General features: G+C 45.5%; 1 protein-coding gene across 4 annotated transcripts in view; it reads left to right on the plus strand.

Moving 5' to 3' along the window:
* The window catches only part of ACAP1 (ArfGAP with coiled-coil, ankyrin repeat and PH domains 1), a 280144-nt gene that overhangs the window by 101583 nt on the left and 150691 nt on the right, over positions 1 to 27870 (plus strand). For all 4 annotated transcript variants that reach the window (XM_078776245.1, XM_078776246.1, XM_078776247.1 and 1 more), the window contains exons 2-4: positions 4260 to 4317; positions 26709 to 26828; positions 27154 to 27207. In XM_078776245.1, coding sequence (XP_078632371.1) covers positions 4260 to 4317; positions 26709 to 26828; positions 27154 to 27207 — 232 coding nt within the window. The remainder of the gene's footprint in view (positions 1 to 4259; positions 4318 to 26708; positions 26829 to 27153; positions 27208 to 27870) is intronic.

Raw genomic sequence — 27870 nt, forward strand, 5'->3', positions numbered from 1 at the left:
ATCCACCCATCTGGACGTCGATTCGTATTGGATTTCAGCAATCCGTGGAATTATTTGAGTAATTTTCCAGCATTTTTCTCAGACTTTGTGATTCGGCAACTGCTAAATATGTGCGTTAAATCCGGTCAAAGACAGACGCGTACGCTGATGGTAATTCATCGAAGAGAAGACCCAATGGCTTGGCTCTGATGCAGTAGACTACCAATGGCAAAAAATGGAGTGACCTCCCTACTTGGAGCCTTGTGTAATGCCGGCTGCAGGGAGAACCAGAGCCAAAATCGGTCCGATCCAAGCTACATGTGATTTCAGCTGGTTCTAAGTGACAATGCTTCAGCTAGGCACGTACAGCCTACAATATGGATTTAACCCCGTGGGGTATGGCACATTTCTACATTTATTGGTGATATGTGCGTAATCATTTTATTCAAATTTTGTAATCATCGAAGACTGCGCATTATTTAACGGTCCCAATTATTCCTACCTTCTTGTGAGGTTGGCCAGGGAACGTCAATAATTCATGAAGCGGCTCGCTGGACTTGGCATTAGACTGGCGGATGATGTAATTTGTTCACGGTGTTGGCAATAACTCACTTACCTTTCATGAAAAACACCATGCGATCTAAAATATCCACCAACCGATACAATTGGGACCTGGGGCTTAACATCTTCCCAATGGAAGGTGCCCTGCATGCCAGATTGGCATTTCATCGCCAGCTCCAGATTCGAACCCAGGCTAGACAGTTCAAAGCCGAGCACGCATACCTCTAGGGCCTAGGCTATGCTTCCAGGCCTTTATTAATCAAAGAAGCAAAGATGAATGATTACTCCTAACTCTTACTGGCCTTTGCCATGGAAAGACAGTGCTGAAGTATCCTGTTCTATGATTCCATAACATGTGTCTACTATGGTCGAGGCAAGACAACCCAGAACTGTTTGTGTAATCTCTTGGGATTACAGGATTCAAACTGGAAAACGTTTTTATTTTAACGTTCTTTCCACTTTCCCCACTTTATTGGAGTTGGAGAGACTGATTCCATTGAGGCTGGCTGTTTGTAATGTTTTGATGTATGATGTGTTTATTTAAAAAGTCCAGAGTGCTAACCTGGTCGTTGCGGTCGGAAAACCCCTTCAAATGTCATCCAGTTATTCCTATAGTTTGAAGCCACATTTCTAAAGAAGAAGTATTTTCCCCAGCAGATAATTCATGCATTTGTCATGTCTTTATGTATTGAGTGGTTCGAGTTCAACCAAGGTCTGCATTTGTGCTTTCTTCACATAAAAGGAGGCTTGCGTTGGCCTGTTTATTGTTCCCACATAAGCACATAGTGTAGTTCACGATACTGACGTCACAGATTCGAATCCCATATACTGTGTTGATTTTGTCCATCATCTCCTAATGTCTTTCTCCTGCACTTGTTGTATGTAGAAGCCTTTCCATGAGCCTTGGTCAATTTAGAGAACACAATGCAGGTGTTGGGCTAGCGGTGTAACCCTGGTGTTGGGCTAGCGGCTAGGGTGCCAGCTTAGGATCCCAGGATCCTGGGTTCGAATCCCGGTCGATCGCTGAATTAACACCAGGGGGGTTGACTCAGCCTGTTCATCCTTCCGAGGTCGGCAAATTGAGTACCAGTTCACTGGTCATTCCCTGTGTGTCGTAGAAGGCGACAAAAAGGGTTGGCGGCAGGAAGGGCATCCGGCCGTAAAACATTGCTTTAAAAAAGGGGAGCAAAAAACAACAACAACCACGGTCCCCGAAAAAGGCCAACCCCCGCTTTGCGGGGAAAAATGGCCTCTAAAGGTGTTTTTTAAATTTTTTATAATGCAGGACCAAAATACAGTCTAGGAAGTATCACTGGACCATTTGGTATTAACAAAGTGACCAAAACTTTGATAATCTCATGTCCTGTGACAGAACTGAGTATTTATCAAAGTTTTCATGGGGGATATTTCTAATTTGAAACAGATTCGTGCCATTGTTGAGTACTGTGACATCCACTCTTTAGCACCATTTTCATCTCGTTTTGGTTTTCAAATTAATTTATCCGTCTCGTGTCGAATTTCAGGGCTGGAAGGATGGCCTAGACTCTATGGCAAACTATAGCTATCTGGCTAGCTTCAACCTCTCTTTGGCAAACTATAGTTAATGCAAACTATAGTTAAAATACCATGGTAATTGTGTTTTTTTCGTTAATGCTTTACATCTCTCAAATTCTTTATTTTACTATTTACTCTATAACGTCTGGCCTCCTTCCAACCGAGACTGCAAACTTGTCTTCTTCATCTTGATGATGTTGGGTCTCCTTGGGCAATGATGGCGTATGTCATCATATTGTCTTTCTGTAGCTGGTACACACGAGTAAGTGTGTGGTATAGACGGGGGTCGCCACTCCTCTCCGTCCCTCTGCTGGCCGTTGGGGAATTCACCCTCTTCCGCCCGTGCTGTTGGAGTCAACTGGACTCTCATCCACCAGATGTGCAGAGCAATCTGCCATTTAAACCGCATGACTGCAGACCGTTACCCTGGTAAGGGGAGCTGACATGTACTACACCTTGCCCACAGGTGACCTGAGATTATGCAAGGCAGGGGCATCCATCCCCCTGAGGTATCAGAAGACACCTGCTCATCCTGCTTTTGATCAACTTTCATCTTTTTTTTTCAAAATAGGATTCTATCCTGTCAATTCCTGCATTATGGTCTACGGTTTGGGTGCTATTGGTTTGTGTTTGTCATTAATGATAATATAAAACAGGAGTTCCCTTACAAATAACTTCAACATAGGAGGAGGCCATTAGGCCCATTAAAGCCTGCACAATGGTTGCCAACCGATGCTTGTTTGTCTGAGTATCAAGCAAGGAAGCAGCACGGACCATTTTTGAAGTCTTTTACATGACTCGGACAGGGTTCGAATCGCTGACCTCTCAGACACGGAACGGATGCTCTAACGATTTTGCCACAGAGTCTCGGTTCGTCTTCATCTTCCTTTCCAATTTCATTATATGCAAAGTCTTCCTTAAAAGTCCTATTAATTAAAGGTAAATTACTTTGAACATCTTTCTTAAAAGAGTTAAAATGATAGTAAGTTGCATTTCATTTGCGTATTTTACCGGGATGCAATTCTCAATTTGATTTGACACTTGCATCATTTCTGGTAGGCACAGCTAGGCCGTTGATTCAGTGCTTTTTAGAATTTACCCAGGGTACTGGCACACAAAGGCCAACTCTTTTCAAAATGTAGCATTGGATTTGTTATTGTCCGCAAACTTAAAGCTCCCTCTGAAGGATAGCGCACTCTGTGATGCAGTGCCCTAAGTGTGAAGTACCAGGATCATCTTACTATAATTCACCAAATGTCCGTCCGTCTGTCCGTCCGTTCCCAGGTACCGCAAAAACGGCTGAACCAATCGCAACGAAATTTTGGGTGGGTAATCCTGGGACCCCCTGGAGTAAAATAGGCGATATTGTTTTTCCAATTTCAGCTTTGGTCTCCAGCATTTTCAGGTTTGGACTTCCGCCTAATGTTATTATCCCGGGTACCGCAAAAACGGCTGCACCTATCGCAACGATACACCTCCATGCCCGTGGGATTCCCACGGGTGACCCCACTAGTGAGGTTAATCCTCTCATCATGCATTAAGCTCTCCTGAGGCTAATAGTGTGTCGTTGATTCCTATTTTGATGGGAAGTGAATCCAGACTAAACAGCTGTAGAAGTGACTCCACTGTCTCTTAGACTTACCATAACTTATTTGACAGTGGCAAGAGGTTTCTGCTGAAGTTCATCTCATGAATGAAGATGTAGGGCAGGTTGCAGGATTCATCATTAGGAGTGCTCCATTTCTCCTGCCATTTTGGTGACATTCAAATTGACATCCATCCAAGTGCTGAGAGCTTCGGTTGCCTGGTTAAATGTGTATTTTGCAGATTTCCAAACTATAAGATATTTTAAGCCACCATGTTGTCTGCTCTAATTTATGAGCTCATGGTTTTGGATGGATCCAGGTGGGAGGTTATAATTGCTCAAGCTACCTGGTGATGACATTGATGAGGAAGCTATGACACACTTCACATTGCTACTTTATTTGGTTGTTGAGAAAATGTTTTCCTTCAAACATTCATTTTCACATCAAACGTTTTAAGACATGCAAGTTTTTTCATGTTTCGTTAATTTTCTTCTGTCTAATGACCAATGCAATGCATTTCAAGCTTCACAAGTGCTTTTCCTGCTTCTTGTCTTCCCCATTCACCACACTCATCCACAGAGCAAGTGTTGAGGAGGTTGAAGGCGACGTGGTAGAGATGGAGGTGAAATTGGAAAAGGTGAGTAAATGTAGCCACTCATCTAACAAGATGTCCACTTTCCCATACCACTGCCGGCCACCCAATTTTTTTTTTGTCTAAGGCCTGTGAATCCTCTTTTTCTTTTGGATTTCTCCCATTTTTACTTGGGATCACCACAATGCTGGTTGATCACCCTTCTCGATCTCCTGTCAATCTTCCATTCTTCTTCCAATCCCAGAACCTCGAAATATCTCGCCATCGCATCCTTTCATCTGGTTTTCAGCCTTCCTCTTCTTCTTCCTGGCAGTCTCGATCTCCATCGCTCGCCTCACCACATAGTCTCTTTCTCTCTCCTCATCAGATGACGAAACCAATTCAATCTCTTCTCAGCTACTTTTTTCGATGTTTTACGCAATATTCACTGACCCCCTAATGTACTGGTTCCTAATTTTGTCCTTTAATGTCACGCCACACATCACTCTCAGCATCCACATCACATTTACATCCAGTTTATGTTCCTCTTTCTTTGATGTTTCCCAAGTTTCTGCACTATATAACAATACCAGTCTCACAACTGTCTTGTAATTTCTTCCTTTCAGTTTCAGCGGTACTTTTCTATATATCACACAACACTCCACTGTACGTCTTCCAATTATTCCAAGCAGAACTAATCCGTTGCTTAATATCCATTCCCATATTTCCATCTTGTGCCACCGCTGATCCCACATACTTGCAGCTGTTCCCTTTCTCCAGATCTTCACCGATAATCTTTACACTGTTAGCCAAATCCTTTTCCCTAGGATCAAACTGATAATCCACATATTCAATCTTTGTTCTACTGATTTTCATACCAATGTCTTCCCGCACTTTTCTCCATTTCTCCAGATATTCAGACATATTTAATCATCCCAACCACATAGCTCAACATCATCTACAAACACCATTGAATGCTTTATAATACTTGTATTACATGTATGGCAAGGAAATTATGATAAATAATTGTACTTTTAAATTAATTACAAGGACATTTGGAGACTATGGACAAATGAACATATTACATTTGCATCTAGGAACACCAAACAGGCCTACTCTAGTGCTAAGTCTTGAATCCAAGAGATAGATTGCTGACATTGTACGCAACCTTGTTCTTACTACCTAACAAGTGTGACATGAGGCATGCCATGTTAGGAGATGTGTATGCATATGTCTTCATAATTTCCATGTAATGACATGACTTTCTTATGGAAATGTTTGTAGCATGGCTCTTTTTTAAATCAAATTTGACCTGTTTATATTTGCACTTAATTCGTTTCTTCCCCACTGTCCTGTTGTCAATTTAGTGATGTAAACGACTTCGGTATCACATGGGTGTATCATCTCACATCTTTGACTGCTCTGGTTTCTCATGTTATCATGCCATTCTTCTCATGTAATGGAATCATTGAATAATTCACAAAAATCTGGTTGTAGTTGGGAAGATCCATATTAAAAAATGAAGGGGCACCACCGAATGATATAGCTGCCCAAGTAGACAAGCCTCAGGTCTGTGGTTTTCAACCACTAAATATACATAATCTAAGACCGCGTGGGGATCATGCGCCAGTTGTTAGATGCTTTGTGGCGGGGCCCATAACGCCACTGCAATATGCAGATGGTGAGATCCAACATCATTTTCATCATCGCTTAATTATGAAAGTGTTGTTGTGTCTCACGATGTACACAAGGCAGTGATGTGATGTCTCCCCATTTTCCCTTGGAGGAGAAATCATAAAATAGATGGCCTATATTTTGTAAAAATAAAAATAAAAACAATTAAATAAATTGGTCATATGTTAAATAAATCTTTGACTGACAATGTAAAATCAATGGTACAGAATGCAGTAGATCTTCATAGAGCGAGTCACTCACTGTTCGGATTTCACTTACCCATTGCTTTGTCTGTTTTAGTAAGTTTGCAGGCCATAATGTATTCTTATGTGATACACGTTAACGAATCGGGACATCCTCTCCATCCCCACCTCACTTTTCTCTGTTCCAAACCCCCTTTCCTTTCTCTTCCTCGTCCTCTCACACTCCGCTACTAGTTAATGGCTCTACTTAATGTTATATCTTGAAAGTGAATATTTATTTATTTTCACAACAAAAACTGCTTTCACCTGTACTTGAATGCTCCGGAAGAACTCGATTTTCCCTTTATTTGTTATTTTGAAATATATTGCATTGTGACACAAGGTTGTGCCCGAGTCATGATTTGCTGTTTCAAGAGCGCGGTGCTCAGTTTCATTATTCCACCCGGGACATTCAGATATATACTGTCCGTGGTGTTTATTTTTGTTTGCCTTTAACAGCATTTTCTCTTAATAGCGGAATTGTAAGTTATCGCCCTCTATAGAGTAGGTGGATAACATAAGGTTGAACATCCGCTCCAAAAGCAGTGAAGAGACAGCGAACGTACCCAACGTAAACTAAAGCCAATATGGTAGTAAAATTATTTTAGGTCCTTTGAGACGCTTGGTTGCGTCACAAATTAAATATTTGGCTTCCCATTGTAGAAGGGTGCATCATGCAGCTGCTGCACCGTTAGCGTGTTCCTCATGTGAAGGGGCTCATGTGATGGATGAGAATATGTGGCTTTCACACAAATCATTGGTGTTTGGAATTGCTGCTATGTTATGGCTGGTAGGATGGAGATAGACCTGCCTGACTGTTGGTGCTGCGTGTGGGAAAGTGAGGAAAGTGAGTGGGGTGTTGGTCAGAACTCAAATCTGTGTTTAATTGTTCTGCTTTATGAAAAAATATTGGAAACGATTTTGGCAGCAAATACCACAGCAGATGTGGCCTGTACCACTTCCCGTTCATGATGCAGGGGTGGACCATACCATTGTGCATCATACTGGAGGCTGGGAGGGTTACATTGTACCAAGTAAAAATCTGCACTATTAAAGTTGTAGGACTTCATGCAGGATTTATGATACTAATATACATTAATAATAAAGCTCTTCCTTACTAATTATTCTCATTAATATGAGATTGCCTGGCATGATGTGTTGATTACTGAAACGGAAACTAAGGTTTTGCTACCAAGCATATATTTAGATAGACATTATGTAATGCGTAAGGAAAACCATGAACTTTTCAAGGAAACTCTAAGAAAATAGAAATGCTATTTTTTTTTTTAAATCAGCTTCTACTTTGAAAACATGAGAGAAGTCATGGACAAGGAAATTGAGAGAGGTGGCGTGCAAACAGACGATGCTATACGTGGCTGGCAGGAAGGCCTGGTGGTATTCGTTATTCACTCTAAGCTGTTGAGAGCCTGGGTTTGAATCTGGGCCCAGCTATAAACCCAGCCCTGTAGGGCAACTCATCAATGAGTTGGTTGCGTCCCTCGGATGTCCCTCGGATGGATGTTAAACTGGGCGTCTCATCTGCCGACATTAGTTAGTGGACGTTAAATATTCTACAGTGTCTTTCGCGAAGAGTAGGCTAGCTATCGGCGTCACACTGAACAAATTCCAAATTCCTGCCCCAACCGACAGAGGGCATTGCATCAGTTGAGAGCACAGCCACACCCTCTGCCAACGATGCTATCCCTGAACCTTGTGCTGCATGTGAAATAAGAAGAGGATGCTCGGAATAGAGGGGTGTGGAATTGGAAAGCTCATGCATTCGACACGAGAAGATGGGATTAATTCCCATTGATGGGAATTGATGGGATTGATGGGATTCTTTGAAAAGAGCCATTTCTTTCAGTCATGAGAAAAATGCACGTGAAAACGTGCATTTGAAAAAAGTGAAAACGTGAAAAAGCTGAATGCCTCAACTCTGTGTTTGCCTCTAAATCTTGTGTCCCAAACCCATCCCTCTCTGTACCCACCATACCCAGTCGTACCCTGCTGCTCCTGGACTCCGTGTCCTTTCCTCCTGACAAGGTGGAAAAGTTTCTGTCAACCCTCGACTCTGATTCTGCAACTGGACCCGACGGCATCAGCCCACGGGTCCTAAAATCCTGCTCTGCCGCTCTATCTCACCCTCTCTCTGTTCTCTTCACCCTCTCTTTTGCTCAAGGTCAACTGCCATCTGCTTGGAAATCAGCCAACATCACCGCTTTGCACAAAAAAGGTGCAAAAACAGATCCTAGCAACTACAGACCAATCAGCCTTCTCCCAATTATCAGCAAAGTCATGGAATCCATCATTGCTTCGGATATGAAATCTTTCCTCTTCTCCAATGGCTTGATCTCTGATCATCAATTTGGTTTCAGACCAGGTCACTCTACTCTGGACATGCTGCTTCTGCTGTCTCAACAATGGATGGAGGTCCTCAATGCCAAACAGGAAATTAGAGCTGTCTCCCTCGACATATCACGTGCCTTCGACACGGTCTGGCACCTCGCTCTGCTCACCAAACTCTCCTCCTTTGGTATCCATGGAAATCTCCACGCATGGCTGGCGGACTTCCTCTCTAGTCGTCGTCAACGTGTGGCCCTGAATGGGTTTCTCTCATCTCCTCTTCCTGTTCAGGCTGGAGTTCCCCAAGGCAGTGTTCTGGGCCCCGTGCTTTTTCTGGTCTTCATCAATGATCTCTCTGACTCTCTCGAAAATCCTCTCTATCTCTTTGCTGATGACTCCACTCTCTGCCGCTCCATTCCTCTTCCCTCAGATCGGCAGTCTGCTGCCTCCTCACTCTCTGAAGACCTGGACAAAATCACAGACTGGTCAAACAAGTGGAACATGTCTTTCAATGCTGACAAATCTCACACTCTTACTATGTCTCTCCGAAAAGATCGACTGGACAACCCTCCCATCTACTTTCTCAACAATCCTCTCCAAGAAGTTCTGTCGCTCAAGATTTTGGGTCTCACTATCTGCCATGATCTTTCTTGGGAAAACCACATTTCCAAGCTGGCCTCCAAAGCCAGTCGCCGACTGGGCATCCTCCGTCGTGCGAAGTCCTTCCTCGGCACACCTGAGCTCCTCACCACATACAAGGCTTTCATCCGCAGCTCAATGGAATACTGTTCTCCCCTATGGGCCGGTGCTCCTGCCTCACACCTAGCTCGGCTTCACGCTGTTGAAACCAAAGCTTTCAGAATTATTGGAATCTCCCGCGATGAAGCTATCTCTGAGGGCCTTTCACTCACTCACCGCAGGCAGGTAGGTGGTCTTTCTGTCTTCTACCGACTCCTCTCCGGCCTTGCACCCCCAGCTCTCTCTGTGCTCTGTCCCCCAAATATTCCTACAGGTCGCACAAGATCTGCCAGCAACCCTCTGATGGTTAAACTGCCGAAATCTCGGCTCTCTGCTCACCTTCACTCTTTCATTCCTCTTTTCTCCCGCCTCTGGAACAAACTCCCTCACTCCCTTCAATCCCACTCCTCCCTCCAGGTCTTTAAAACAGCTGTTCACCACCATCTCTTATCTTCCCCCATCCAAAACCTTGATCTTTTCTAGCCCCGCTAATTCACCCCAGATCCACCTTGTTTGAAATTCCAACTTCTTTCCTGGAAGTCCTGGCAGTGTCCATATGTTTTATACCTCTCCCACCGCCCCCTTCCCATGCCCCCCCCCCCCAAAGCCCTCGCCCTCTCTCAGATCTCTTGATGTCTCCATGTCTCTCGGTCCCTGCTCTCAAATGTTGTGTTTGTGTCCTTCCCCCTCTCTCCCCATCTTGTCTACCGCTCCCGATGTTATATGTTTTATGTGTCGGTTTGTCTTTCTGTGTGATTAATGTTCGCTCTTTCACGAGCCTCGATCTTGTATACAAAAAAAAAAAAAAAAAAAAAAAAAAAATGCACCTGCTTTTTAAAATGATTTGTGGTTTTGTTCCTTTTTCAGAAAATAGCACAGCAGATGTGGCCTGTACCACTTGATTACTGAAATGGAAAGCCTTTTTCGTCGAGAAGTCAAAATATAATCTCCTTTTTTTTCAAATCTGATTTCAAGATTATTTTAATCATTGTTGAGGTAAAATATTTTAGGTCATTTATTGTAATTCAAAATTAAATGATGACCTCTGTAAGGTTGCTGCACGGTGCTGTTGGTTATATGATAATATAATTCCGCATTAAGTTTTGACGCTGTATGAAAGTGTTCAACAAGAAGATTACGGATTTATATTTAATTTCTTATTTAATTTTATAAGTAATATATTAAATTAAAACAATTTAATAAATAAGAAGATACATAGAAGTATCTCTGACTTTAATACGTCTGCATGCCGACACAAGCCATCAGTGAAATTTCTGGAGCTGAACTAAAGATTTCAGGCAAGAGTGCAAGCTGAGTCATTCTTACATTAGGACCACATTGATTCAACTGGAATCGGAAATTATTTCTCTCTTTTTTTTCTTCAAGACATTTGGATTGTATGGGGGGTGGGGGGCGAGGGGATGTATGACTCATACTAATGATGTATGATTCAGATCAGCAGTCACATGAAACGGATGGCAATTTGAAAGAACCATGGGTCTTGTCCCTTTATGGAATGATTCTGCCCATTAAAATGATGTGTTAGTTATATACCATCAAAATGATCAAAAATTGATGCTTCTGGTTGAGCGGTGCAGCTGCACATTGCCTCTGCTTTAATGATTATTTATACTGTAATTAAACAGGTTTCTGCAACCACGGCAACAATTGCTACTATGGTAACCATGAAAAAGATTACTTTGCCATTTTCACACTGATATACCAAATAATTATTGAATTAAGTAGTGTATAGTGTATCAATGAAAGAAGAAGAAGAAGAGAGTTGCACTGGGTGGGACTTCAGCTTCTCTGTATTGAAGTCACATAATACATCATCTGTCACAGTGCAACACATTCGTGCAACACAGAGAGAGACTGAATGTGAGGCCTAGGCAGAATGCATATTTGTATGAGTACTCTAAACATCGAGCAAGCTGTAGCTATAATCCCCACTTGAGGCAGATGTGTTCCTATATTGTTGTGTATCCTGTATTTTATTCCAAGAGATCAATATTATTTTTGAAAGGCCCATTTTAAAAATGATCTGTGTTAAAACAGAAAGATGAACAATCTATCTCACAGCTGGTTTAAAATGTATGCACTTCATAAACAAATTATATGGAGCTAAACAGTGGACGGGGAGCTGGAATTCCAGATATACCGTGATGTTCTGCCAAACACCCCGGTAACAATAGATCATATAAACTAATGTCTGTGATGCGGAGCCCTTTGTTCATGCATTTTGATTTTCTTTTTAAACATGTTTGATCCATATGGTGTACTTGGCCCGTTATCCAGGATTATCATGCAGTAGTCATTACATTTCTCAAAATATCATTGGATTTTGCAACGTGATTGCAAGCCATCTTCGGTATGTTACGTACTGTATAAGCCATAAGGGGTGGAGATCTGAAACAAGTGGACAAATTAAAATACCTTGGTCCAATACTAAAGGAAGGAGGTGGTTGTGAAGCACAAATCCAAGATGGAGTGAAGGAAGCATGGGCAAATGTGGAACAAGGTTAGTGGAGTCGTCTGTGATTGAAAGACAGCGAGAAAATTGAAGGTTAAAATCTACAAGACAGAATGTTATGTTATATTGTATAGTGCAGAAACATAGGCTTTGAGAAAAGGAAAAGAAGAGTTGCTGGAGAGGACAGACAGGTGGATTCTCGGAGTATCATTAAGACATACGGAAGAGAGCTGGACTTGTATCACAGAAAGGATTAGAAAGACTAGGTTGTGGTAGTTTGTTCATGTGATGAGGCACAATCATGAAGAACCAATTACTGGGAAAATATCAACACGATGACAGAGGTTAAGGTGGAGGGAAGTCGTGGAAAGAGATTGGAAGAGCGCGGGATTGAACGGGGAAGATGCGGAGGACAGAGGGGGAATGGAGAAGGTGGATCTGAGTGGCTGACCCCTAACTGTTGGGATTTATATGCAGAGAAGAAGAAGAAGAAGTCCGTCTGGGAAAGCTGGATGTTTCACAGGAGATGGCCGAAATTTGAAAAATCTATTATTTGAGAAAGATACCATATTGGATCTTTGGCGTCGATCAACTAATGATAGAAGATGGAACAGGATAGCATTCATTTGAGGGATGGAATCCCCTATGTACGAGGCACTAATCCAACAGTTTATAGTTGGGTCGGGAATCCAACGCATACGAGATAGTTCAAAGGTAAGTGTGCTACCTCATGTTTTCAGACAGTTATAAAATATATTCAGCTGCTTGAGTTCATAATAACCCCTCAATCTCACCATTTGTCCAAACAAAGATGTATAGTACAGCGGTACATAATTGTATGCATAAAAAACGCCTGATATGGAGTCTTTGCGCATCTGTGCACGATACACGATGTCTTTGTTTGTTTTAGGATCGAAAATAGACACTGCACTTGAAAAGACACGTGATGGACACTGCAAAACACTTCACCCGTGGACACACTGACAACTATCACGATGATAAGCTCTTCTTCTTCTCTGTCTGTATTGTGCTCGGTGTGTCTCTCTGGAAGTTTCCGGTATACTGCATGGAATTTTCTTTCTCTATCTGATAGAATCCAGACAGGGAGGCAGCTGGCTAGCCAAGTATGCAGATAGGGGGAGTGACAGAGTAGCACAGGCCAAGGGTGTTGCCAAAAATGAAAGCTACTTTGTCAGAAGCCAGATTTCTACTTGTCTCAGAACATCAATCTTTTCTGCAAAATTGTCTAAAAGGAGGGCGAATATGTTCTGCAAATTGGGATAGCTCGTTGCATATTGTACAAGAACAGTCAGTACCTTTTAGACAAGCAAATACTGTATTTTACTTTGGTAAATATCTTGTTGACTTAATAGTTCCTTGGCTGCAAAATAACCAATATTATTCCATAAGTATTTTGCATCAGCATAGGTTATTTCCCTCCATTAATTGTGGTACTATAAAATGTTCATGACAAACACCATTCATGTCGTCACAATAAACAACTACAATGGAACTCGGTAGAGCGCATACCGTCGCCAGGCTGAAAAGTTTATGTTTTGTATCCCACTGATGGGTCGGATCTGGATCCGAACCTGAACCAAAATCGAATCGACTTCTTCTTCTCACCTACCCAACTCATCCACCGAGTTGTATCATAACTCGTCCACAGCGTTTTAAAATATCATGCTATATACCATTTATATCATGCATGTCAATGGTGAAGAATCACTTCCAATTTAAAAAAAAAAAATCTGGATCCGGATTCGGATCTTCAGAAAAATCACATCAATTCATCCTTGTCACACACCCAACCTGTCCATCAAATGTCGTCTGAATCCGTCCATACATTTTTGAGATATCCTGCTCACAGTGGCGTCGTGATGGTTGTGCCACTCGTGGGGAAGGTCAAAAATATCACCCCCTGCAGGGACTGACAGTCAGAAAATTCCTATTGAGGGGCCATATGAAAGAGCTTAAGCTTCCTCAGCAGGCTCAGCAGCAGAGCCCTGGAACCTGTTAAAAATGAGAATAGGTTTAGATATGATCTCCTGAGATGATCCGGCTAATTAACTACAAATAATCCGGAAGAATTCCTATGTTTATAAACACGTGCCATGTTAAGGTGTATAGAGCAGTTTAATAGGTCCTTCCATGGCATGGTATTCCTATTACAAAATAACTACCAAAAACAATGATAACATTGTAACAAAGCATTTATTAATACTAGTAATATTAACAACAATAATAATATTAGTACCATTTGTCAATAATAAAACGAACGTATAATCCCCGCCCTGGTCCAAGCAGGCCTGGGCTTGATGAAAGGTAAACTAGTGCTGAAGCAGTAGAGCAGGAATGTATGGTACAAGGCCGTTTACGAAAACTACATCAAACATGCATGCAGCATGGTGTGGTATTTATTAGTTGAAGAGGATAGTATGACCTGGGTGGGGATACTAGTTACCAGTTACCAGTTTGCAAAAAATGTAAGTATTAAAGCGCGGCGTTACGCGCGCTGCTTGCGAGCAAGGAGGAAGCGGACAAGCGGTAACTTACAAGCGTCTTTATTTCAGGAGCTCACTGTAACACTGCCCGCTCCGGGCTGGGCGCCCGGTGTATATCATGAGGCCAAATCTACCCCTCGGGCGTGGCCACCGCCCACTTGGTGCGCGGAATGATGTCACCACGCCAGTGGGCTTTTGTGTCCGCCACACGCGCCCCCCCAGAATTCCCACGCACCTGGAGGGCCAGTTTGCGGGGCAGACGAATGACCCGGCCGAAGCGCCCCCTGGCGATCGGCGGCGTCCGGGGTGCAGGGATGCCAGGTGGGATGCCCCTGGCTGCCCCTGGGATGGGTGCAGGACCGGGGGGCGGTGTGGCGGCGGGGCTGGGCGGTGCCGGGGGTCCACCCGCAGGAGGGCGGCCCCGACGTGGGGGTCGGGCCACTGGCGGTGGATGGTCCACATCGAGGTGGGCCGGCTTGAGGCGGTCTACCGAAACGCGGTCAGGAGTACCGCCGATGTCCAGGGTGAAGTGCTTCGCCCCGGTCTCTAGCACGCGGAAAGGCCCGTTGTACGGGGGCCGCAGTGGTGTCCGATGGGCATCGTGGCGGACGAAGACGTACTCCGCCGTGCGAAGCTCCGGGGCGACGTGCGTCGGTGGGTGGCCGTGGCATGCCGTTGGCACGGGGGCGAACCTCTGGGTGGTCTCTTGCAGAGCGGAGTGCTGCTGTGCCGCGGACCATGGTGCCGTGGAGTCGGGGAGGAACTCGCCCGGCACCCGCAGCGGTTGCCCGAAGACCAACTCTGCCGCGGATGCGCGCAGGTCCTCCTTGGGCACCGTCCGGAGGCCCAGCAGGACCCAGGGGAGCCTGTCGACCCAGCCGCCGTCGCGGAGGGTGGCCCGGAGCGCGGCCTTCAATGAGCGGTGAAATCGCTCACACAGGCCGTTAGCCTGGGGGTGGTAGGCCGTGGTTCGGTGCAGCCGGACCCCGAGCCCCTGCGCAACCGCCCCCCAGAGCTCCGAGGTGAACTGGGGGCCGCGGTCGGATGAGATGTCTGAGGGGGCGCCGAACCGGGCGACCCAGGTGGCGATGAAAGCCTGCGCGACATCGGCCGCCGTTGTCGACGCCAAGGGCACGGCCTCCGGCCACCGGGTGGTGCGGTCCACCATGGTGAGGACGTAGGTGAAACCCCGCGAGGGGGGCAGAGGTCCCACCAGGTCCACGTGGACGTGGTCAAACCGGCGTTCCGGCACCGTGAACGGGGCCAACGGGGCCTGGGTGTGCACCTTGGCGCGCTGGCACGCGAGGCACGTCCTGGCCCAGCCGCGGACGGCCTTCCGGAGGCTATGCCAGACGAACTTGTCGGCGATCAGCCTTTGGGAGGCCCTCGCGCCCGGGTGGGACAGGCCGTGGATGGCGTCAAACACCTGGCGCTGCCAGCCCGCGGGCACGATGGGGCGAGGACGCCCGAGGGAGACGTCACACAAGAGGGCCGCGCCCGCGCCGTCGAACGGCACCTCGGTGATGCGGAGGCCCGTGACGGCGGTCCGCAAGGCCTGGACGTCGGGGTCAGCGGCCTGGTCCGCTGCCATCCGGGCATAGTCGATGCCGAGGTGGACTGCGTGGGCGACGGCCCGGGAAAGGCAATCCGCCACCGGGTTGTCCTTCCCTGTGACGTGCTGGATGTCCGTCGTGTACTCGGACACGGCCGAGAGGTGACGCTGCTGCCGGGCCGACCACGGCTCGGTGACCTTGCCCATCGCGAAGATCAGCGGCTTGTGGTCGACGAAGGCAGTGAACGCACGGCCCTCGAGCAGATGGCGGAAGTGCCTGACCGCCAAGTGAAGTCCGAGCAACTCGCGGTCGAAGGTACTGTAACGGCGTTCGGGCGGGCGAAGCTGCCGGCTAAAGAACGCCAGCGGTTGCCAAGCTCCACGCACCCATTGCTCGTGCACCGCGCCCACCGCGTAGTCCGAGGCATCGGTGGTGAGGGCGATCGGTGCATTGGGCGCCGGGTGCGCGAGCATGGTGGCGTTAGCCAAGGCGAGCTTCGCGCCCGTGAACGCCGTGTCCATCTGCTCGGTCCAGGTAACGTCGCCTTTTAGTCTAGTAGGAAGACTAGGTCCCCCTGCACCCCCCGGAGATATACTTCTAATCAGTGTTTCTAGATTGGAAAAAATGTGTAGAAAATGACTAGCTATGGCCCCAAGCTGAAAAAATGTCCCACATACCATTTTTATGCAAATTACTGCTGCAAATTTTATGCAAAATTATGCAAATTTTATGCAAATTTTTGATGAGGAGTAGAGTTGAGGGGTCTTTGAGGGCTTCATCGAGGTGCTCTCGGTTGCAAGACTGGGTCATTCTGAGAAGCACAGCAGGGTCAGAGATCATGATGTTCTCCTCCTCAGTGAATCTCTCCATCAACAGCCTCTCCATTGCCTCACACACTGTTTTGAGGCAAAAGAGGGACTTTGCGTAGGCCTTTCCACTGAGAACACCTTTGAGAGATCCACTTGTTACTAGTTGTGCCTCAAAGAGAATCTCTGCATATCCAGAACCACGCATCTTGTGTCCAGTGAGCATCCCGATGTAGTTCATGGATGTGTGGAAGGGTCCAATCGTTACTACATGACTAGCAAATTCATTTGGCCAGCGCCAGATGATGGGAAGGGCTTTCATGCAGACACCCAGATCAAATGTATTCAGGACCCATCTCTGACCCACCTCAGCAGTTGCTGCCTCGGAACGCTTCAGTAGCTCACGAACAACTGCGTTGTCTGTGATCGGTTGGTGGATAGGCGTGCAGTAGTCGACTGTTGATTTGCTGGGTGGGGGAGAACCAGTTGCAGAGGTGAAACCCCCTAGCCCAGGCACAGGCTGCAGGCCATTGCCATGCCATGCAGGCACCAGGCACAGACCGATCACAGACAACGCAGTTGTTCGTGAGCTACTGAAGCGTTCCGAGGCAGCAACTGCTGAGGTGGGTCAGAGATGGGTCCTGAATACATTTGATCTGGGTGTCTGCATGAAAGCCCTTCCCATCATCTGGCGCTGGCCAAATGAATTTGCTAGTCATGTAGTAACGATTGGACCCTTCCACACATCCATGAACTACATCGGGATGCTCACTGGACACAAGATGCGTGGTTCTGGATATGCAGAGATTCTCTTTGAGGCACAACTAGTAACAAGTGGATCTCTCAAAGGTGTTCTCAGTGGAAAGGCCTACGCAAAGTCCCTCTTTTGCCTCAAAACAGTGTGTGAGGCAATGGAGAGGCTGTTGATGGAGAGATTCACTGAGGAGGAGAACATCATGATCTCTGACCCTGCTGTGCTTCTCAGAATGACCCAGTCTTGCAACCGAGAGCACCTCGATGAAGCCCTCAAAGACCCCTCAACTCTACTCCTCATCAAAAATTTGCATAAAATTTGCATAATTTTGCATAAAATTTGCAGCAGTAATTTGCATAAAAATGGTATGTGGGACATTTTTTCAGCTTGGGGCCATAGCTAGTCATTTTCTACACATTTTTTCCAATCTAGAAACACTGATTAGAAGTATATCTCCGGGGGGTGCAGGGGGACCTAGTCTTCCTACTAGACTATTTGCCCGGCTTACCTCGGAGAGCTTCGTGCAGGGGGCGCAGGAGCTGGGCGATACGGGGCAGGAACCGATGGTAAAAGTTCACCATGCCCAGGAACTCCTGCAGCCCTCTGATCACGTCGGGGTCACCAGTAAAGCGCGGCGTTACGCGCGCTGCTTGCTAGCAAGGAGGAAGCGGACAAGCGGTAACTTACAAGCGTCTTTATTTCAGGAGCTCACTGTAACACTGCCCGCTCCGGGCTGGGCGCCCGGTGTATATCATGAGGCCACGCCTACCCCTCGGGCGTGGCCACCGCCCACTTGGTGCGCGGAATGATGTCACCACGCCAGTGGGCTTTTGTGTCCGCCACAGTATGAAAATTTTGATTCAGGCATGGACAGCCGGTTCGTGAATGACTTAGGTAAAGAAAAAGGGTGAACGCTGAACCATGAACCAATAGATTCCATTTCCCTGTGCCACCTTCAGTCGAACGTCAGGCATTGGCAGCAGGTTAGTGAAGGACTTGCACAAAAAACGAACCCAGTCTGAATGTTGCTATATCCAGTCAATGGCGAAATTGCAAATGGGGAATCTGTGAATGTCACGGATGTAAACCGTTATGTCATTTCATCATTGTGCTTTAAACTCAATATCTCCACATTTTCATTCCAAACAGCATCATTCATCAATCCAATCAAAAAATAACACGATAGTATTAGTATATCAAAATATGTTAAATCACAATTGTATCTAGATATTATCAAACCAATGAACCATCGTCATCTGTTCACTTACGGATTCAGGAACAAGATCCGTGCCGATCGCATTTTAAAATCATAATTGTATTTAGGAATTTCTGAAACCTCCTACCTACCTTACGACAGTTGCCGCGACCCCAAAACATTCCACAGAAGGTTATTATACACGACATGACCAAAAGTATGTGGACACCCGAACATCACACATCTCATTCCAAAATCATGGGCATTGATATGGAGTTGGTCCCCCTTTGCTGCTAAAACAGCCTCCACTCTTCTGGGAAGGCTTTCCACTAGATGTTGAAACATTGCTTTGGGGATTTGCTAACATTTAGCCACAAGAGCATTATTGAGGTCGGGCACTGATGTTGGGCGATTAGGCCTGGCTTGCAGTCGGCATTCCAATTCATCCCAAAGGTGTTCGATGGGGTTGAGGTCAGGGCTCTGTGCAGGCCAGTCAAGTTCTTCCACACCAATCTCGACAAACCTTTTCTGTATGGACCTCGCTTTGTGCACTGGGGCACTGTCATGCTGAAACAGGAAAGGGCCTTCCCCAAACTGTTGCCACAAAGTTGGAAGCACACAATCATCTAGAATGTCATTGTATGCTGTAGTGTTAAGATTTCCCTTCACTGGAATTAAGGGGCCTAGCACGAACCATGAAAAACAGCCCCAGACCATTATTCCTCCACCACCAAACTTTACAGTTGGCACTATGCATTCGGGCAGATAGCATTCTCCTATTATCCGCCAAACCCAGATTCGTCCTTCGGACTGCCAGATGGTGAAGCGTGATTAATCACTCCAGAGAACGCGTTTCCACTGCTCCAGAGTCCAATGGCAGCGAGCTTTACACCACTCCAGCATTGTGGCATTGTGCATGGTGATTTCGGCTTGTGTGCGGCTGCTCGGCCATGGAACCCATTTCATGAAGCTCCCGATGAACAGTTGTTGTGCTGATGTTGCTTCCAGAGGAAGTTTGGAACTCGGTAGTGAGTGTTGCAACCGAGGACAGACAACTTTTATGCGCTTCAGCACTTCAGCAGTCCCGTTCTGTGAGCTTGTGTGGTCTACCACTTTGTGGCTGAGCTGTTGGTACTCCGAGATGTTTCCACTTCACAATAACAGCACTTACAGTTGACCGGGGCAGCTCTAGCAGGGCAGACATTTGACGAACTGACTTGTTGGAACGGTGGCATCCTATGACGGTGCCATGTTGAAAGTCACTGAGCTCTTCAGAACACGACCCATTCTACTGCCAATGTTTGTCTATAGAGATTGCATGGCTGTGTGCTTGATTATACATACCTGTCAACAATGGGTGTGGCTGAAATAGCCAAATCCACTAATTAGAAGTGGTGTCCGCATACTTTTGGTCATGTAGTGTATTTCCTTTTAGTAAAATATGCAACTGTAATTGTTTCTTAACGCGTCCCTTTGTCATGTGACCAGATCCTCAGCTCTGATTGGTGGACGTTTGTGAGGGACATACATATTTAGCAAAATACTTCTGATGGAAGTTAGTATTCGAGGAGTGATCAGTAAGTTGTAGGCCTGAGTAGGCAAGCAAACTCTAGTGTTTGTAATTAGGCCATGGGCTGGGGATAGCTCCCATACTCTTTCCGAAGAACACCATGGGATCTTTAACATCCACCAACTAATGCCGACGGATGGGACAGCCAGCTTAACGTCTATCAACCAATGCTGACAGAAGGGACGGCCAGCTTAACGTCCATCCGAGGGATGGCGCACACACTGATGACTCACCCCTCCAGTTAAACTCCAGAATAACAGTTTATAGCTGCGTCGGGATTCAAACCCAGGTTGGACAGCTGGAAGGCGATTGTGCTACCTCTCGGGTATCCTTCGAATCCATCACACTCGCTGAGGCATCTCACTCTCACCACGTTTACCTTTGTGTCCAGTCCCTTGGAGCACCAGCACCTCTGCTTTTTTCCCTCGTCAAAGACGTCTACATCATACGTCACACGTCATACGTCACACGTCATACGTCATGGCTAACATGACACGTGATCCTGGATATCGCTAATTGGGCTCGTACGGCGCCACGAGACATCTGGATCTGATCAACGCATGAGAAATAAATGCCCAACCGTTACACCCATCCATCCCTTGGGCCAATGGGCGATCTCCATGATACAGAGTGCACATATTAAACCTCATTATACAAGATAAGAGATCTGCGCAGCAACAACGTAACATGGATTTATTTACTGTGTGAGGTGATAGAAATACGAATTCGGAAAAAAGTTAATCTGGATGTAAAGAGTCTGTAAACATCTGATACATTGATACAAACACCTGATACATTGATACGTAGCACGGAGTTTAAACTGTAAAACGTGGTTCTGAAAGTTGCTTCTTGTGATCTCACGAGTCCGTTGTATTATAATTTATATGCAATACAACCAAATGGAGCATTAAAACGTTTTTTTTGAGGGTGTAATTTGGTGCCCCATCCACTTCGCGCCTGGTGCGGTCGCCCCTTCTGCCCCACCCAACCATTACACCTCAGCGGCTCAGCGTCGACGAGTCTGGCATTTCACTCAGGCCAACTGGCATGGTCTTCAAGCAGCCATCAATCATCTGGACTGGTCTCCCATCTCTACCGCCTCTGACATCAACTCATCCTGGGAATTCTTCCAAAGTAAACTGCTCTCTCTCATGCACAGATTTATTCCATCTCGTCTTCAGTTGTCATACCCTTCCTCCCATCCATGGTACACGGAATCTTGTGGTGAGGCTATTGCCCAGAAACAACTTGCTTTCGTCTCCTGGAAAGCAAATCCAACGGAAGGAAATCTCATTTCCTTTCACAAAGCCCGAAACAAGTGTGTGTCCACCCTCAGGAGAGCCAGGAAACAATATCTCTCCGTTCTCAGGACAGAACTCTCTTATCTGTCTCCCTCTTCCAAATCCTGGTGGCGTCTGGTCAAATCTGTTTCTGGTGTTTGTTGCCCCTCCATCCCCTCCCTCACCTCAAACGCCCACACGGCTGACTCTGCGCGTGAAAAAGCTGAATGCCTCAACTCTGTGTTTGCCTCTAAATCTTGTGTCCCAAACCCATCCCTCTCTGTACCCACCATACCCAGTCGTACCCAGCTGCTCCTGGACTCTGTGTCCTTTCCTCCTGACAAGGTGGAAAAGTTTCTGTCAACCCTCGACTCTGATTCTGCAACTGGACCTGACGGCATCAGCCCACGGGTCCTAAAATCTTGTTCTTCCGCTCTTTCACTCCCTCTCTCTGTTCTCTTCACACTCTCTTTTGCTCAAGGTCATCTGCCATCTGCTTGGAAATCTGCCAACATCACCGCTTTGCACAAAAAAGGTGCAAAAACAGATCCCAGCAGCTACAGACCAATCAGCCTTCTCTCAATTATCAGTAAAGTCATGGAATCCATCATTGCTTCAGATATGAAATCGTTCCTCTTCTCCAATGGCTTGATCTCTGATCATCAATTTGGTTTCAGACCTGGTCACTCTACTCTGGACATGCTGCTACTGCTTTCTCAGCAATGGATGGAGGTCCTCAATGCCAAACAGGAAATTAGAGCTGTCTCCCTTGACATATCACGTGCCTTCGATACGGTCTGGCACCCCGCTCTGCTCACCAAACTCTCCTCTGTTGGTATCCATGGAAATCTCCACGCATGGCTGGCGGACTTCCTCTCTAGTCGTAGTCAACGTGTGGCCCTGAATGGGCTTCTCTCATCTCCTCTTCCTGTTCAGGCTGGAGTTCCCCAAGGCAGTGTTCTGGGCCCTGTGCTTTTTCTGGTCTTCATCAATGATCTCTCCGACTCTCGAAAGTCCTCTCTATCTCTTTGCTGATGACTCTACTCTCTGTCGCTCCATTCTTCATCCCTCAGATCGGCAGTCTGCAGCCTCCTCACTCCCTGCAGACCTGGACAAAATAACAGACTGGGCAAACAAGTGGAACATGTCTTTCAATCCTGACAAATCTCACACTCTTACGATGTCTCTCCGAAAATACCGACTGGACAACCCTCCCATCTACTTTCTGAATAATCCTCTCCAAGAAGTTCTGTCACTCAAACTTTTGGGTCTCACTATCTGCCATGATGTTTCCTGGGAAAACCACATTTCAAATCTGGCCTCCAAAGCCAGTCGCCGACTGGGCATCCTCCGTCGTGCGAAGTCCTTCCTTGGCACACCTGAGCTCCTCACCACGTACAAGGCTTTCATCCGCAGCTCAATGGAATACTGCTCTCCCCTCTGGGCTGGTGCTCCTGCCTCACACATAGCTCGTCTTCACGCTGTTGAAAGCAAAGCATTCAGAATCATTGGAATCTCCCGCGATGAAGCTAACTCCAAGGGCCTCTCACTCACTCACCGCAGGCAGGTTGGTGGTCTTTCCGTCTTCTACCGACTCCTCTCTGGCCTTGCCCCCCCAGCTCTCTCTGGGCTCTGTCCCGCAAATATTCCTACAGGTCGCACAAGATCTGCCTGCAACCCTCTTATGGTTAAACTGCCAAAATCAAGACTCTCTGCTCACCTTCACTCCTTCATACCTCTTTTCTCCCGCCTCTGGAACAAACTCCCTCACTCTCTTCAATCCCACTCCACCCTCCAGGTCTTTAAAACAGCTGTTCACCACCATCTCTTATCTTCCCCCATCCAAAACCTTGATCTTTTCTATCCCCGATAATTTCACCCCAATTTTCTATCCCCGATAATTTCACCCCCCAATTCCACTTTTTGAAATACCAACTTCTGAAATTTTCTATCCTCGATAATTTCACCCCCCAATTCCACTTTTTGAAATACCAACTTCTGTCCTGGAAGTCCTTGGTGTCCTTGTGTTTTATACTTCTCCCACCCCCCCCCTTCCCACGCGTCCTCCCCCCAAGCCCTCTCCCTCCCACACATCTCCCTGCTCTTAAATGTTGTGTGCTCTCAAGTGTTTGTGTGCTTCCCATTCTCTTGTCTTCCGCTCCCTCTTTTTATATATTTTGTTTGTCTGGTTGATTTGTTTGTGAAGTAAATGTCAGCTCTTTCACGAGCCTCGATTCAGTATACAACAAAAAAAAAAACAAAAAAAAAAAACAAACAAAAAAAACCCCCATCCCTACGCCACTGCCTGCTCATATCGTGCTCACAGACAAACTTTTATCCTTCATGTTAATTCATTCGTTGTTTTGTGCTATTCGTTTTGTATTGTCAAGGCTTCTTATTCAAGGCCCTTCCTCAGCTAGTAAGTGTATCTTGCTTTCCTCAACACTATCTTCAATACTATTCTCTCTCCTCGTTCCAAATTTTTTTTTTAAACCGAAAAAAACTTTTTATTTCACTCCATAGCAACTCCATATATATTTAATTTCCTTCTGCTTCTGAATCTGCATCCTGTCCCCTCTTTTCTCAAAACTGAATCTCCATTAAATATAAACGCTTCTTTTAAAAACAAGTACAAAAAGTTTTAATTAAAACAAAAGCCGCGTCGATGTTACACAATACCTAGATGCAGCTGTGCCTATAACGTCGATGTTATAGGCACAGGACATTCCTATTGATTCGATTACTTGATGTTGTTTTTGTGCAAAGTGAAAATATATCTCGGCAATTTCCCGTGTGTGGCGACGAATTTTTAATATATCTCGGCATTTTCCCGTCTGTTATTTCAGGCGGTGTATGACTGACCATGCCGCGATTTAAAAAAAATATATCTCGGCAATTTCCCGTGTGTGGCGACACGTGAACGAAGCTTTGCTCCTCTCTCCACATTATTGTGACGACGTATAAATTAAATATTTCATCGTGACGATTGTCATCAAATGGACGAATTTTTAATATATCTCGGCATTTTCCCGTCTGTTATTTCAGGCGGTGTATGACTGACCATGCCGCGATTTAAACAAAATATATATATCTCGGCATTTTCCCGTCTCTTATTTCGGGCGGTGTATGACTGACCATGCCGCGATAAAAAAAAAAAAATCTCAATGGACTTGAAGTTACAGGCCTTTGAGAATTCATTTCGTTCTATAAAGGGCAACTTTCATCGGAATTTCTTCCCGTTTTTTTTCAACCGAGTCTAAAACTATGTTAGCGACTGTGAAAAATGAAATGATATATCGAATTTGATTTGAAATAAAACTGTGTGAGAGAGGAAGACACCACGGGCCTACAAAACAGGCCTCAAAGCTATGCAAGTTAATAAAATGGTGGATATTTGTTTATATGAAGCCTCTCCCACAATGGGTGGAGCTATGGTTCCCAGAATGGGTGGAGCTTTGAGGTTTTGTCTTCTCTGCAAGAAGAACAAGAAGAACAAGAACAACAGCAGAGGGCACTCTATGACCAGCGTCTTGCGACGCGGCTAAAAAATCAATCATCAAAAAAATTAAAAAATTACACGTTCAAACCTTGCCCCGACAACCCACACACTCAAACCTTCACCCACACTCAGGGTCAGGTCAGGTATGGGAGCATGCGCCGGAGCAGCGCGACCTCTCTGTGGGATACAAAACGTAAACTGTTCAGCTTGGTTATTTCATGTTGTTGTTTTTTTAATAAGATCGAGTCTCATTGAAGAGCAACGTGATGAAGGTAAAAAAAAAAAGAGAGAAAGAAGGAGAGAGGAGAGCTACAGCAACCTGCAAGTCAGAGGTTTGGGTTAGGTTAGGTAAGTTTATTTGGGCTTTTAAAAATATCGCGTAAGGATGGAGGTGATATGAGATGATGGTGCACTACCTGCTTGAAGCCCGAGAGGTGGTTGTGGTTTGGAACAGTTTCAGGAAGCAACTCAACAGATGGGAGAAGCAAGGAATGAGAAACGAGGCACTGAAACAATTACAAGACTCGGTTGTGTCATGGTAAGACTGTCTCCTCTGAGTATGTGAGGTCGGAATTTCAAACCCCGGCCGAGTCATACCAAACGAAGACTTTTTAAGATGGTACGTGCTGCTTCCTTGCTTAATGCTTCACATTTAAAAAGGAATGAAGCACAGACAAGCAACCATAGGATGCCAATCATATTGCAGACTGCGATGGGCCTAATGACCTCCTCTTCTGTTGATGCTCCTTGTAAGGGAACTCATATTATGACAGTTGGGTTTATTTGAATTACCTTTACTTCTGAAGGTGTCACTTCCCCCCTCCCATCCCCATCCAGCCCCTCTGTACTTAAAATTATTTTAAGCACTGTTTGCGGCCGATGGGGGGGGGGGGGGGGGGGGGTGGGGGAGAGGGTACCCGACACTGCCTGGCTGAGTGATTATTGAAAAGCTATGGAGTTATGGCCTCTTGGTTGTTACCTTTTGTCTGTGGTTCGGTGGCAGTACTCCCTAACCCCACATCCCAATACACACTTTATAGGGGCCTTTGACAAACACTTGCAAAATATTTACAAGATGAGCCAAAACTCCTTAGTTCACTTTAAACCCCATAGTGACTACTGATCTTTCTAATGTTTGGTTTCTCAAAGGAATTTATTTGTATAGCTTGCTTTCTATTCCTCAATGCAAGGCCAATGGTAATTGACACAATATATTACGACACCCACCAGTCTGGTGGCAAATTGCTTAAATGGTAAGTATATAAAATCAGCCATATCTTTTTATCCATAAATTATGACGAGAGCGGCAAGGTGCATTCATTACACTTGAACTCTTGAGACCCAAATTGCTTCTTCTTTGTAAAAAAAAAAATTCATACTGATCAGCTGCTGATTAAATTGGTGGCCTCAGCTGTGGTTCTTATTAATTTTTGATTATTCTGCTTGATCACAAATGCGAAGGGGTGGTGGGAGGGTGGGATAGGGTAGAGGTGGCGGTGGCTAGACTGTAGAATGAACGAAAATGATGCTGAGACATTAATTTGTTTACCAGTGTTCCAATCAGCTTTCAGTAAAAAAAATATAAAAATGTTTACAATGCAAAAACATAATTAGATAAAAATTTGAGGATGCTCAGTGTTTTTTTTTTTTTTGTTTTTTTTTGCTATTTAAGGTCAAACAAACTCAACATGTCATATTTTTGGATAATGTTCATTTATTGGTTTGGAAAAGCATTAAGCAAATGGCAAAATGAATCGTGTTCGCTTGGTTTTGAGGCTAAATGGGCCTCCCTCCCTCTTTTCGTATTCCATTCCTTTCTGATCCAGCTCGTAAAGCTCTGCGGGGGAATGATCGAGGCTGGCAAAGCATACACCGCAGCCAACCGGCTGTTTGTCAGTGGATTACGTGAGCTGGTCACGCACACAAGGAAGGATGACATGCTAGCGGTAAGATGCCAAACTCAAAGATGTCTATAGCTTGCTCCGGTGCGTGCTTTTTCAAGCAAACATTACTTCCCTGCAACATATGGTTCATGTTTCCCGAAAATCGTTTTTGATTCCTTGTATTAATGCTTACCTTGCTGGATCCATAAGCAAATACAATTTCTGTTTTGTCCGACTTGGTCGCTTCTGTACAAATTAAATTATTTGTTTGATTATTTATTTTTCCGCTTCACTCATTACTGATGAATGCATGGATTTGATGAGAATACTTGAAAAGATTTGCCAGGATTTTGTGTTCACAATATTCCTCTCACTGTCTTCGATGCAGGAGTGCCTGGATAAGTTTGCTGTGGGGCTGCAGGAAATTGTAACATATTATACGGTAAGAAAACCTGACAGATATTGCACGGTCTTTCTTAAATGGCAAAAAAACATAAAAACAAGAAAGAGCAATCGGAGATTGCAAACCCCCGCAATGATGTGTTTGTGTGGTGTATTTTGTGTGGTATTTAATAGCTGCTGTACTAGTGTGGTTCCTTGAGACATAGATTTAGGTTCAATCCAATATGGCTGGCAAACCATGTGACCAATGACGTCATCAATTTAATTCTCTCATACAATGTTTGTGTAGATCACGTTCAAGAAATTTCAAACTGATCGGATCAAGCGTTCTACTTGTCTAATTATGACATCATAAGGAAGGCACTGATGACATCATCACGAATATATGTTGTCCCCATGGGGGGTACTTGACAATGAGCCATGTTTCAATTTTTTCTATGGAGCGGTTTCGGAGATATCGAGGTGCAGGTTTTTTCGGTTTTTCCAAGTTGGCACCAGTACCCCGTGACCTATGATGCCATAATTATGATTAAAACAAGACCGAAAGTCTAACAGCGGCATTTGATACTTTAGTTAAAGAGGATTGTGTCGCGGCTACCGCTGGGTTTTCACAATCGCCTTGCACCTATCAAGGACGCGGAGCGATCACCATGCCGGGCTCGTCCAGGACGCCCGGGCAGGCTCGCCCTCAACTTGCCAGGCC

Source organism: Myxine glutinosa, chromosome 4, assembly GCF_964187855.1.
Source record: "Myxine glutinosa chromosome 4, kmMyxGlut1.1, whole genome shotgun sequence".
Classification (NCBI taxonomy): domain Eukaryota; kingdom Metazoa; phylum Chordata; class Myxini; order Myxiniformes; family Myxinidae; genus Myxine; species Myxine glutinosa.